General features: G+C 36.6%; 1 protein-coding gene across 1 annotated transcript in view; it reads right to left on the reverse strand.

Annotated features, from left to right (window-relative positions):
- The window catches only part of BRWD1 (bromodomain and WD repeat domain containing 1), a 123,515-nt gene that overhangs the window by 96,635 nt on the left and 13,379 nt on the right, over positions 1 to 13,501 (reverse strand). The window contains exons 5-8 of the mRNA XM_027960640.3: positions 7,690 to 7,840; positions 5,545 to 5,643; positions 4,914 to 5,074; positions 3,641 to 3,862 (exon numbers count right to left, since the gene is read on the reverse strand). Of these exons, the coding sequence (XP_027816441.1) occupies positions 3,641 to 3,862; positions 4,914 to 5,074; positions 5,545 to 5,643; positions 7,690 to 7,840 (633 nt within the window). The remainder of the gene's footprint in view (positions 1 to 3,640; positions 3,863 to 4,913; positions 5,075 to 5,544; positions 5,644 to 7,689; positions 7,841 to 13,501) is intronic.

The following is a 13,501-nucleotide window of genomic DNA, read 5'->3' on the forward strand; positions in this document are numbered from 1 at the left end:
AACTTCTCAGCTATTATCACTACAAACACAGCTTTTGCTTCATTCTCTCCTTCAGGAATTCCAGTTACGTGTACGGTACATATATATGTATACACATGTGGAATCTTTTCAGCATTTCCTCTTTATTAACCTCTTTCGGTACATTCTAAACTCTTCACTCTGTGCTTCCATTTGTTTATTTTCTCTGGTCTCACTGCCAACTCATCAATTCTCTCTTTGACTTCCTTAGTAGAATCCAGTCTGCTGTTAAAACAATCTACTGAACTACTAAATTCAGTTGTACACTTCAGTCCTCAAGTTTCTTTTTACTAATTCTAGTTCTCTGATGAAATTTCATCAATAGCTGAATTTACTATGCATGGATATTGCCAAGATATATCCTCCCCAATCCTACAAGTCTGTCAAAATTTCTGCTAAGATTCTCAGTTACCTATGAAACTGCTAAATGCCTTCAAATTCAAGGTTCCTCACTCTGGGCTTTCCATATCTTGGCTACATAATTTCTCACTATGTTAGCACTTTGTGGAATGGAATGGAAATGGAAACAGTGATAGACTTTATTTTCTTGGGCTCCAAAATCACTGCAGATGGTAACTGTAGCCATGAAATTAAAAGACACTTACTCCTTGGAAGAAAAGCTATGACCAACCTAGACAGTATATTAAAAAGCAGAGACATTAACTTTGCCAACAAAGGTCTATCTAGTCAAAGCTATGGTTTTTCCCATAGTCATGTATGGATGTGGGAGTTGGACCACAAAGAAAGTTGAGCACCAAAGAATTGATGCTTTTGAAATGTGGTGTTGAAGAAGACTCTTCAGAGTCCCCTGGACTGCAAGGAGATCAAACCAGTCAATCCTAAAGGAAATCAGTCCCAAATATTCACTGGAAGGACTGATGCTGAAGCTGAAACTCCAGTACTTTGGCCACCTGAGGCGAAGTACTGACTCCTTAGAAAAGACTCTAATGCTGGTAGATTGAAGGCAGGAGGAAAAGGGGACGACAGGAGATGAGATGGCTGGATGGCATCACTGATTTGACAAACACGACTTTGAGCAAACTCCAGGAGTTGGTGATGGACAGGGAGTCCTGGCATGCTGCAGCCCATGAGGTCGCAAGGAGTCGGACACGACTGAGCTACTGAACTGTTTAGTACTCTGGATACTTTCTCACCTTCATCCAACTTTCCTGTTAATAGTTTCCAGCTAAGCATTATGTCTCTCATTCATCAAGAATGTTACTTGATGCTGCTGCTGCTGCTGCTAAGTCGCATCAGTTGTGTCCGACTCTGTGAGACCCCATAGATGGCAGCCCACCAGGCTCCTCCGCCCCTGGAATTCTCCAGGCAAGAACACTGGAGTGGGTTGCCATTTCCTCCTCCAATTGTTACTTGATACTCTTAGACAAAAGGTTCTAACTCTAACCCAGTTAGTCTAATACTAACACTACTGAGAACGTAAATTTTAAGTGATACTGCATACTGCTACCCATGAGAAAGGTTATGTACTAAAATACTGACAGGGATTATTCTAAATGGTAAGATTATGGAAGTTTTAAATATTATTTGCTATTAACTACTGTCTAGTTTTTTTGGCAAACAATATTACTTATCTTTTTTTTAATAAAAAAAGAAAGCTGTTACTACAATTAGGATGGTTTATACATGCCAGTAACAACAGGGCAAAGAACATGAAAAAGATTAATGTATCATGCACTTGTTTGTGTTTGAACTTCAGAGTAACCACTAGCAAGCACAGATAAGCCTTCTGATGTATAAAAACTTACTACCACACAAGCAAATTTTCTGTATCTTTGGTAGGTGATAAATACAGGTGGGCCCCTATTATCAAAACAAGGAGGCTTTCATTGAAGACCAGAGCTTCACTCTCACACTGAACAATTCCATAACGATTTTAAAACAGATACACTCACAAACTACTTACTATAAATGTTGCTGTGATATTGTATACAAGTTCATAACAAACTTTAAAATTTTAAAACCTGTGGAACACAGCTAGGATATGAATTAATTTTTAACCTATAAAGTCCTCTAGAGAACAATATACTCATTGTCAGAAGATAAATAGGCAAACCGAAGATTTTCCTCCAATATTCATAGTAAAACTCAATCCCAATTTTAGTTGTCATCCTTAAAAAACAAGTTTGCAGTCTCTGTTCTTTAAGAATATTGACCACAGGAGTTGAGAAAAGTCACTTTTATCACAGACTTCACACCAAATCTATACATAGGCCACTCAACATATAGCCTGGGTAAATTCACATATGAAAATGAAACCACTCTCCTTGTTTAATCAAACTCAAATCAGAGATAACAACATGCCCAAAAGGCCTTATAAATCATTACCTACTAACAAAACGCAATTTCTAAAAAGTGACTGAATATTACCATTCTCGGAACTAACAGATCTAAGGCAACTACAGAGAGACCACCTGGAAGAGCATATGCATTAAGGTAACCAAGCCTCTTTTATTTTCAATCAATGATCCTCACCTACCTCCAACATTCAGAATCAATCAAAATCTTAAGCAGTCGGGCCTAGCAATCTGTGTTTTAAACAAAGCCTCCAAGTGACTCTCATACGCATTAAATAAAACTACTACTCTGGATCCAACAACCAACTTAAAAGAAACACAAAGAAATATGTTAATCTATTCTACAAGGAAGCAAATGGTACCCAAACTGTGGGAACTCTATAAACCCAATTTCCTCAACAAAGAAACTGCCCAAAAAATTGGACAAGATGATGAAACTTGTGGTAAAATTCTTTTAATGTATAGCAACCAATTGTAAGGTACTGACTTTGGTTCCTAATTCAAGCTAAATAAAATAATGCTATTTATGAAAGAGTCGTGATTGACTCTTTGCGACCCCACAGACTATACAGTCCATGGAATTCTCCAGGCCAGAATACCGGAGTGGGTAGCCTTTCCCTTTTCCAGGGATCTTCCCAACCCAGGGATTGAACCCAGGGCTCCCACATTGCAGGCAGATTCTTTACCAGCTGAGCCACCAGGGAAGTCCATTTATGAAACTATTTGAAATTTGAATGTCAACAAGTGTGATGATAATGTTTTTGGTTGTGTTTTTAATAAAACACAGTAGACATACTGAAGCATTTACAGATGAAATTATATGAAATCTAGCATTTGCTTTAGGTACAAGGTGAAACAGATGAAGAAGAACTGGCCAGAAATGATGGACACATAAAGGCTCATCATACTATTTTGTCTACCATCTATATGGTCCAAAAAATTAATGTCCACAATAAAGAAAAACATATATTCCAGCCAATTTAATCAACTTATCAAAATCCACAAATTTTAAGGGAGAAAAATTATTAACCTGTCACCATGAGTGTATAATTGCCACTCACTCAGTTCAACTGTAAACCTAAAGGAAACAGTAAGTCATCCCAGTAAAGCTCTTAACAGCATTAGGTATCTATTACATCACCCTTCCAAGATTCATGGAACTATGACTGATTATATTTTTCCTGATTACTAAATTTAAAATAGATCATGTAATTACTAAACATCTCACTATTTCTCATCTCCAAAGATAATGACCATTAATTGCAAAGGAGACAGTACACAAATGTGCACACTAAAGGGGGTTTTACCTGTAAAGATGTAATTGACCCCGTGTGTCCTTGGAGCACAGCAACTGGAGCACAGGTTCTCAGGCACCACACTCTAATTATTTTATCACAGCTCCCTGCAGCAATCATTGTATTCTCATAGTTTACTGCCATATCTGAAATTTCTGCAGAATGACCTCTTAATGTGGACAATAGGCGGCCATTGTGAGTTGACCAAATCTTCACCAAACAATCATCTGAACCCTAAGAAAAAATTTACCCCAAGATAAAATGTTAATACGGCAAGTCTTACATTTCATTAAAAAAAAAACCATTCACTTGTCACACAAATTAAATGTCTCATCTCCTCCTCTCTTTCCAACTGTAGAATACTCTGTAAATTATGAATCTGATGGCCAAGAAAACTTACAATGTTTTTCTTCAAATCAAATAATAAAAAAGATACATTCTTGCAGTTTTCATTTCTATGGCTTAGACCTATTATAAATACTATTATCTCCAAATTCTCTGCCATGTAGTAAGTCCAACTAAAAGTCCAAGGCTCACCCATTTCAGTTAACAAAGTTAAATGTTTGTTTAGTTCACATTAAGTTAAATAACTTGGTAAGTATTAGTTAAGACAGTTCTGTTTCACAAGTGGAGTAAATGGCAATTCCAAAAACAAAAAATAATGGGACTAAACCCCTCATTTTAAATAACTAAGCAATAGTCTCAAATTTATAGTACCATCCAGTATCCATCCATCCAGAAAATATCTGAATATCAACTGTGAATCTCAACAACAGAAAAATGAAATCTAAACTTCTTATCCATCCTAACTTTCCCTTAAAACACTGAAATTGTAAGTTAAATTCCAAAAATTTACATGCAGTTTTACAATAATTATAAAATAATCTTTCAGTGTTAATCAATTTCCCCAGATCACGAGTAATCAATGAGAATATGAATCACCTGTAGACATCTAGATTTTGAGGGGAGAGGGTCTTTCTGATTAATGTAGGGGGATTTTTTGGATTGTTTTTGTTAATACACACTACAACCTAATTCAGTAGGTCTAGAATGAGCTGTAGGTGATCTACAAACACCATACAAGGTTGATTATCTGCTTCAGAATTACAGGGGATACTTAATAAAAATGCAAATAAAAATGCAAAAATGCACAGACCCCACACCAGACCAAGTCAAAATTTCTGAGAAAAGGAAACGATGTATTTAATTAAGCTTTCCTAGATAATCGTGAGGCACACTAAAGCGCTCCAAATGATACCAAATTGACTTTAAAATGGTAACTCACTGTAAAGATTCTATGTCCTGTCCTATCAAATGCTACACAGTAAACAGCAGACAGATGTCCGAGAATCCTCCTGTGCATTTTTATGTGTTGATACATAGCTCCTGGGAACGCTGTGCTAAAAGTGGAACACCCTGTGAGTTGTTTTCCTCGATGGATCTCCACTAGGAAATAAAAACATGAAAACGGTTAAGGAGAAGCCAGTAGGTAAGAAGCTAAGAAAAACTCCAAAACAATTTCTAGAGGGCCACAAAAATTAACACTTGAGAAATCCTAACGATGAAGTTTCTTCCCTATTCTGTTCTACTATAAGCACTGCTGCTGCTGCTATGTCGCTTCAGTCGTGTCCGACTCTGTGTGACCCCATGGACTGCAGCCTACCAGGCTCCTCCGTCCATGGATTTTCCAGGCAAGAGTACTGGAGTGGGGTGCCATTGCCTTCTCCGACTATAAGCACTAGCACAGATTTATTAAATAAGACTGTTTTTCATTACCTTTTATTACTTTTAGTAATAATTTTGGGAAAGCAATTATCTGAAACATTACCAGCACCTCCTTTAAAGTTTTAATACAACAGTTACAAAGTTGGTCAAGAAATTAAAAAATTATCAACTGAAAAGTCAACCTCACTTACCAAGATTTGGTGGGGAACCATAATTCACCGGCATTTCAGGAGGTCTTCCTCTATGAAGAGCAGCAAAGGCAGAGCCCTTCCAAACTGTGTGCCTGCAGTCTTTAAAATGAATTTTAGATACACATAAAATCTTGAAAGTTAACCCCAAGAAAGATTTTATAGAATACTTACGTATATTGTAATAAACTGTTTATTAAAAGGTTTACCAACTAATATACTTTAACAGAAAAGCCCTAGAGGTTTATTAGACTATTTCTGAAGGAAAAAAAAAAATTTAAGACATCTCAGATACAACAACAACAACTAACATTTGTGTAGCACTTTACAATTTACAAAGTGCTTTCTACATACATTATCTCATTGAATCCTCACAACAACCCTGTGAGGTAGGTATTATCGCCAATTTATAAGTGAGGTAACTGAGGCTCAAAGGTTCCAGGACCTTTAAAGAGATCCACTGCAAATGACTTGTCAAGATGGACCATAAAACCAGATCTTTTGACTCCAAGTCTTACTCAATGCCAAATGGATTTTTATTTTTCATCACAGAATTACACCATACAATCATTAGTGATAAAGGTCTTACTCGTAACTGATCCAATTTTCCCATAATGGACATTTTTGTAAGGAAATTTTTTTTCATTTATATGAAAATCCTTGACTTAATTATTTAAATGTTACTGAGTTTAAAATTAATGCTGGCCAATATTACCATGACTTTAATCTCCTTAGTATTGACAAATGGCTTTCCTCTTGTTTTAGGATCACAGACAATCCATTACACAAGAGCACATGTAGGACCTGCGAGTCTGAACACTTAATTCTGAAGTCCTATCCCTCTTAGCAAATACACTAAGAAAACTGTCTAACCCCCTCTAGAGGAGATAGCAGCAGAGCACAGAGTATGCTGTGCTAGAAATTAGCTTCTGCAGAACTGAAGGAGGAAGGGAAGAAAGGCATTATATAAACCTCCACTGAGCCTCGGGTGCCCCAAACTAACAGGCATATCATGTTTTACAGGAATGAATTCATTACCACTATCAATATCAGTTACAAGGCATCTCTCATGTCACTAGTACAAACAAACAGAGAAATACAGTCCCTACCCTAGGACAGCTTGCTGAAGAGCTTCTTCCACAGTCTGCCATTTCTAAAGCAGTGCTCATCACAAAACAACATTGAGCTTGACACAAGTAAAGAAAACAGAAGAAAACAGGCTATCCAAGCAACTACTATATAACAACCTAAAATAGAATAATTACAAGGTGAGTAGAACACAGAAAAAGGAGGAATATGAACAGTTTCCTGATTCGAGCCACAGTGTGGCATGACTACATAGAGCACTGAAAAACAACTAAAGCTGACAAACCAGTCTGGCATGGAACCAAGAGGAAGGGTTGTTCTTTCTCAGTCAAACTTTATACTGGCGGAGCATCTAAGAGGCAGCATCACAACAGCAACAGATCTTAAAAATAATCATGAGGGATGAACGTGACGGATACTCAGGATCAGAAGAGCCAACATTCTTGCCCATTAGCGGTTAAGCCACGTTGTATACATAGATCGTATCACATACATATACTCAGTCTAAGTGATTTATACCAAGCTAACAGAAAAACAGCAATTCCAAACATTTTGCTACCACACAATTTTGCAAAAAATTAAATTGGTGGAAAAAGAACCATGCAATTGTACATTTTTGGTGCTCATTTTCAAAATGCTACCAAATTTAGAAAATCACTTCCCCTTATAACAAAGGGCTTGCAGAATCTAAATATCAAATGAAATACTTCTAGCATTTAAAGAGTTTATTAGACACATACAATTACATTCAATGAAGTTATAAGTGAGCTACAAAATGGAAAATTAAGAACTCACATTGATAAAACCTCAAACACATCTCATAATAAATTCAAGCTTTTGAGCTTAACATCTATACCTTTATCATTTTTTAAATGCAGAAGGACCCATTAAACACTGACGTAATAGAAATCAATGCCTAGGCTAAATGCAGAGAATTTTATAGTCCACAGCATGGTTTTTAGTTACATATCACCTTTCTTCCACAATGCTTACATTACTTCACAATTATAGTAATTATTAAGCTAGTAATACAAAGCAGAACACTTCTTCAAATTAAGGTACCTTTTGCTGTACGTAGCAAAGACTGCCTTCCTGCCCCAAGTAAAGAAGTGACTCTTGAAATGCTGGGTGGGATCTCTTTATCCAGCATGGGACCGATGCGTTGGCAGATTTGCAACAGATGGTCAGGAGCCACATGCTTATTGGACAAGACCTGATTGGAGAGCAAGTTTTGAAAACAACATTTTTTACAAGAGTTTCAAAAAACAAATACTTAGGGACAAGTTTGACGAAACATGTGAGAAACACATACAAAGAAAACTACAAAATGCTGCTGAGAGAAATTAAAAAACAAAGTAAGAAGTAAATTAGTCTACAGATTCAAAGCCATCCCAACCAAAACCCCAGTAGGCTTTTTTCGTTGTTGTTAGAAATTGAAAATTTTATTCTAAAATGTACAGCGAACAGCTTAGAAAAGCCAAAGCGGCTCTGAAAAAGAGCAAAGTTCAGAACTAACCACCTGATTTCGGGACCGGTAAGAACTGATTTTTAGCAAAGGTGCAAAAAAGAAAAGATAAATCTTTTCAAAATGGTGTCAAAACAAGGGAATATCCATTTGTCAAAATAATTATAATAATAATGAAAGTGAAAGTGTTAGTTGCTCAGTCACGTCCAACTCTTTCCAACCCGAGTCTGTAACCCACCAGGCTCCACTGTTCATGGAATTCTCCAAGCAAGAATACTGTGGGTAGCCATTCCCTTCTCCAGGGGATCTTCCCAAACCAGGGATCAAGCCTGGGTCTTCGCATTGGAGGCAGATTCTTTACCATCTGAACCACCAGGTAATTAACTTTAATATGTACATGACACCATAAACAAACATTATCTCAAGATACATCATAGATCTAAATGTATCATCTAAAACTTTAAAATCTATAAAAGAAAACTTTAAAGGAAAATCTTTATGACCTGACATTAGGCAAAGATTTCGAAAATGATACCAAAAACAAAATCCACAAAAGAACAGATCAATAAAGTATACTTCACCAAAACAACTTCAGTAGGTATTGTTAAGAGGATGAAAAGACAACCATAAGCTGAAAGAAAATACTGGCAATGTATGTATCTGATAAGGGACTCATATCCAGAATACATAAAGAACTATCAAGACAATAAATTTTTAAAAACCTAATTTTTAAGAATGATTTGACTAGGTACCTCAACAAAGAAGACATACAGATGGCAAACAAATACATGAAAAGATGCTCAACATCACTGGTAACAGATGAAATACAAATTAAAACCATAATGAGATATCACTACACATCTACTAAAAAAGCTAAAACTGACCAGACCAAGATCACAAGAATGTAGAGAAACTGCTGGTACAATGGGAAAACAGTACAATCACTTTGGAAAACACTGAGGTAGTGTCTTTAATAGTAACACATACATAACTATTTTATCCAGCTATAATACTCATAGGTGTTTATACAAGAAAAAAGGAAGCATATGTTCACATAGGTTTGCATATGAATGTTCTTGAACAGGTTTCTTCTCAAGAGCCCCGAAGTGAACATTATTCAAATGTCTATTAACAGGTGAATGACTAGACACATTACTGTGTCTGTACAATGGAATACTACTCAGCAATAAGGAAATTTAGTAACACAAATTAATGGGTGAATCTCAAAATAACTGTGGAAAGAAGCCAGAAAAAGAGCACATGCTATATGATTCCATTTATATAAAACTCCAGAAATGCAAATTAACTTATAGTTACAGAAAGCAGGTCACAGGTTACTGGGGGCTGGGAGAGAAGCAGGAGGAATTATGAAGAGGAAACCTTTGAGTTTAAGAGGGATGTTCACTATCTTCACTGTGGTGATGGGTTCATGGTGTAACACATCTAAATCTATCACTCAAACATTTTATATGCAGTTTACTCTGTCAATTATATCTAAAAAAACAAAAAACAAAAAACTAATGTTGCCTGATATGATTTGGCATAAATTTTAACGCTTCATCCCAAGGGCTCCTCAATCGCATTGAGGAAGTTCTGACAAAACATCACCGTCAGGACTGTCCCAACATTCAAGACACACAGTATCTCTGCTCCCTTCCATTAATACCAAAAATATTCCCCGTGCCATTCTGATACCAACAATGCTCCACATTATTTCCAAATTCCTTGAGAAACACCATTCCAAAAAAATTTGAAACCAAGTTCTATTAATAAATCTATTTTGGCTCTGAATCATGAATTCAAACGTAAAATAAACTTGGATTCAATATAAAGTTTTTGTTCATAAACCCTGGTGACATCTTTAATTTTCCAACCTGACCCAACGTTTCCCACCATAATAGATATTCCAAGGCAAAACTCAAAAGATATTATCAGAGCTCAGAAAGACCTCAAAAAAGTATTTGGTATCACTTGGCACTCTGCTGCGAAGTGTCAGTATGTAAAAGTTCAAGAACTGTTGCACATAATTAGCTCATCATAAGAGTGGAGAGGAAGACAGGAGGAACTAGAAGGTAATTCCAACAGGATCAAGAAAATCAAAGATCTAAGACCTTGTCAGTAAAGAAAACCTGAAAACAAAACCCCTATTAAAGCAATTGTACTGAGTGACCTGAACAACATAAGGATTAAATTTCCTTTGGATTAAATATATAAGATAAAATGACTGTGGGAAATGGCAACATGACTTCCATAACGTGGAAAATCACACTTCTCTAATAGTTCGAGTTTTCCACTATTTGGATGGATGTGTGTGTTAGTCTCTCAGTCCTGTCCAGCTACTTGTGACCCCATGGTCTGCAGACCACCAGGCTCCATGGGATTTTCCAGGCAAGAATACTGGAGTGGGTTGCCATTTCCTTCTCCAGGGAATCTTCCTGACCCAAGAATCAAACCCAGTCTTCTGCAATGCAAGCAGATTCTTTACCTTCTGAGCCACCACGGTAGCCCATTAGGTGCACAGAGAACTCTTAACTATATACACAACCAACTCTATCTGAGTTGAATGGAGATTTGTTTTTGAAGATCAGCTATAAAAGCTATGGATAAAAAAAAATTCTCCAGAGAAAAGGAATGGATAGAAAATTTTAAACAGATTGTTTCCCAGTGGTAGTATCTTATTTTCTCTCAAATGATATGGAAAAAGAGCTTTACAAACATGCAGTAAAAGACTGCCTGTATTGAAGCAGCAACAAACCTGATCATTAAAATAACAGGAAGCTTCAATACAGGCAAGTGGATCCAGATAAAGTCCTTATAGAAATATGGACTCCATATGGCAGCTAGGAAGAGAATTACAGATTCTCTGCGTTTTTTCTGAGGATTCTAATGTAACCAAATCTAAGTAATAATAATTTAAAAAATCAGAGATCTGGGGTGGGGGGACATCCTATTCTTGTACAAAATAAGATGTATCTGAAAAATAATATGGTCCTAGTACCAATATAGACAAAAAACAATAAACAAAAAACACCAGTTCTGAACTTTAAAAAATATATTGACAAAAATTAATATAATAAGTAATAAATAGGTAATTTTCCTTTAATATTTTCAAGTCCTAGATAGGAGCGTTAGTAAGTTTCTAACAAGAGCTTCAATCAGTATACCAGTTGGAGTCAGGCTGGAAGCTAAGTCCCTCCAATGGCCAAACAGCCAATCCTTCGACACTCTTGTTCACTGCAGCCATATTCAGTTTCAGGAAGTTTATCAGCCACAACCCTAGAATCACTGTGTCACTATCACCAAGTTCTGGTCATAGTGATCATGAGCCCCTTTCAAGCCCTGACTAGCAGTTACAGAAAGTGGGAGTAGAGTCTAGATAACCTAATTGGAAAATTATGGGGGAAAATAGCTTGTTCTATAAAGTTTGGGATGCTGTAATCTAACCAGGATCTAAAATAAATATTTAATATCTTAAAGATGTACCTGTCTGACCTTTACCTTTCCCTCAAAGTATCTTAAGCTACATCCAGAAATTCTGCAACGGAAAATGTGTAAACTACCATAACTCCTGTAACAATGAAAATTCCAGTACAACAATGAAACACAAGAAGTGACAGAAAGCACTGCCTTTTACACAAAATACAAAATTTGGTGTCTTTCTTACTTAAGAAATTCTCCTCAGCTTCTGATGACAGACATTCTTTATTTTAAAAGTGCAAATTTAGTATAAATGGCAAAATATTCCCAAAGAAATAAGAGGAAAAAAGAGCTTAACAATATAGACAAAAGGACCTACACAGAGAAATGTTCTAGTGCTGGCATGAGATCTTCATGTAAAAGCACTTTAATGCATTTTAATTACAGAAAGTTAACTAGCTCTAGCTTCTCAGAGCAGTGACCACTTGCTTACCCAACAGCCATCACCTCCCCACTTCAACATTACCTCACTTTTCCAGATTCTTTCATAACCAAGAGACCATATGATCTAATTCTGGCCAGTGAAACAGAAGAAATCTCCTGAGGCAAGGGAACATTCCTGGAAAAATTGTCCTCCCTAATAAAATAGTCACAGGAAGAAAGAATTCTTCCCTCCGAGCATTTCTAGGGTATGATGGCAAAAACTGCAAAAAACCATCCAGCAATGTGAAAACTAAGAGTCCAAGGTAAAAAGACCAAAATGGCAAGGCTGCCAAAGAAGAAAGGCAAAGACTGACTCTAGTGACGCCAGGAGACCCCTGCATCAATCCTATTTATAGACATGTAAGAAACCATTGTAGATCTTTATTGTTACTTAAGCCACTGCTTCTCAGCAAATGTATTCGGTAAGTCTATTATGCCACATGCAATCTCACCAATCCTAACAGCATGTTTACCAACCTGAGTTATCTGTAACAAAGTAACCCGCCAACCATCTCAATCAAGCCAGGCTTGCCTAGAAAATGCTATTAATGCTGACTGCTATGTTAAACAGAAATACAGCCTTAGCTAGCATTTCTATATGCAATTCTATTAATACCATTTTCATCCTCCCTTAGCAACACAATGACCTCTCTTTCTAGACCATTTCAGCTTTTCCAAATTACAAACTATTCAGGAGAAAAAAAAAAAAAATCTAACATTTCTGATACTGTCTGCTTGTTTGGGATCGAACCCTGTCCCTGACAGTGAAAGTCCTAACCACTGGACTGCCAGGGAATTCCCATAAGCTTTCTGATTTTCTTGATAAGAGAGTTCTCTTGCTGTTTCTAGACCTATCATCAGATCATCTGACAAGAGTAAATACAGAAAGCAAAATTCTCAGGGACTTTATCCATGAATCAGCTGACTTCTGAAGCATCTTGAGATTTGTGTGCATCAGTCTTGTCTGACTCTGTGCAACCCCATGAACTGTAGCCTGCCAAGCTCGTCTATCCATGGGATTCTCCAGGCAAGAATACTGGAGAGAGTAGCCATGCCCTCCTCCAGATCTTCCCAACCCAGGGATTGAACTAGCGTCCCTTAAGCCTCCTGCATTAGCAGGTAGGTTCTTTAACACTAGTGCCAGCATCATCTGGGAAGCCCCATCTTGAGATTTCTGCTATATCAAATCAAAATAACAGAATTTTCTAAACTGAGTATGACCAAAACATGGTCTTAAAAGTCTGAATCCTATATGGAACTTAATGAAGAGATAAATATTCCCCCCCAAAAAAACTTCATTTTTAAAAAATGTTTAACAAGATGTAGCACTGGGTTGTCCAAAAAGTTCACTCGTTTTCCCAGTTACGATGGCTCTAGTAGCACTTAGTTGTCTTAACTTCATTCGAAGTAATTAAGATTGTCTTGTGACAGTTGTCATATCAGCATGCATTAAAAAAAGAAAAACATTGAAATTGGTGAATTTTTGTGTAGCCATTTTAAAATTGAAGA

The sequence above is a fragment of the Ovis aries genome, chromosome 1 (genome assembly GCF_016772045.2).
Source record: "Ovis aries strain OAR_USU_Benz2616 breed Rambouillet chromosome 1, ARS-UI_Ramb_v3.0, whole genome shotgun sequence".
Classification (NCBI taxonomy): Eukaryota; Metazoa; Chordata; class Mammalia; order Artiodactyla; family Bovidae; genus Ovis; species Ovis aries.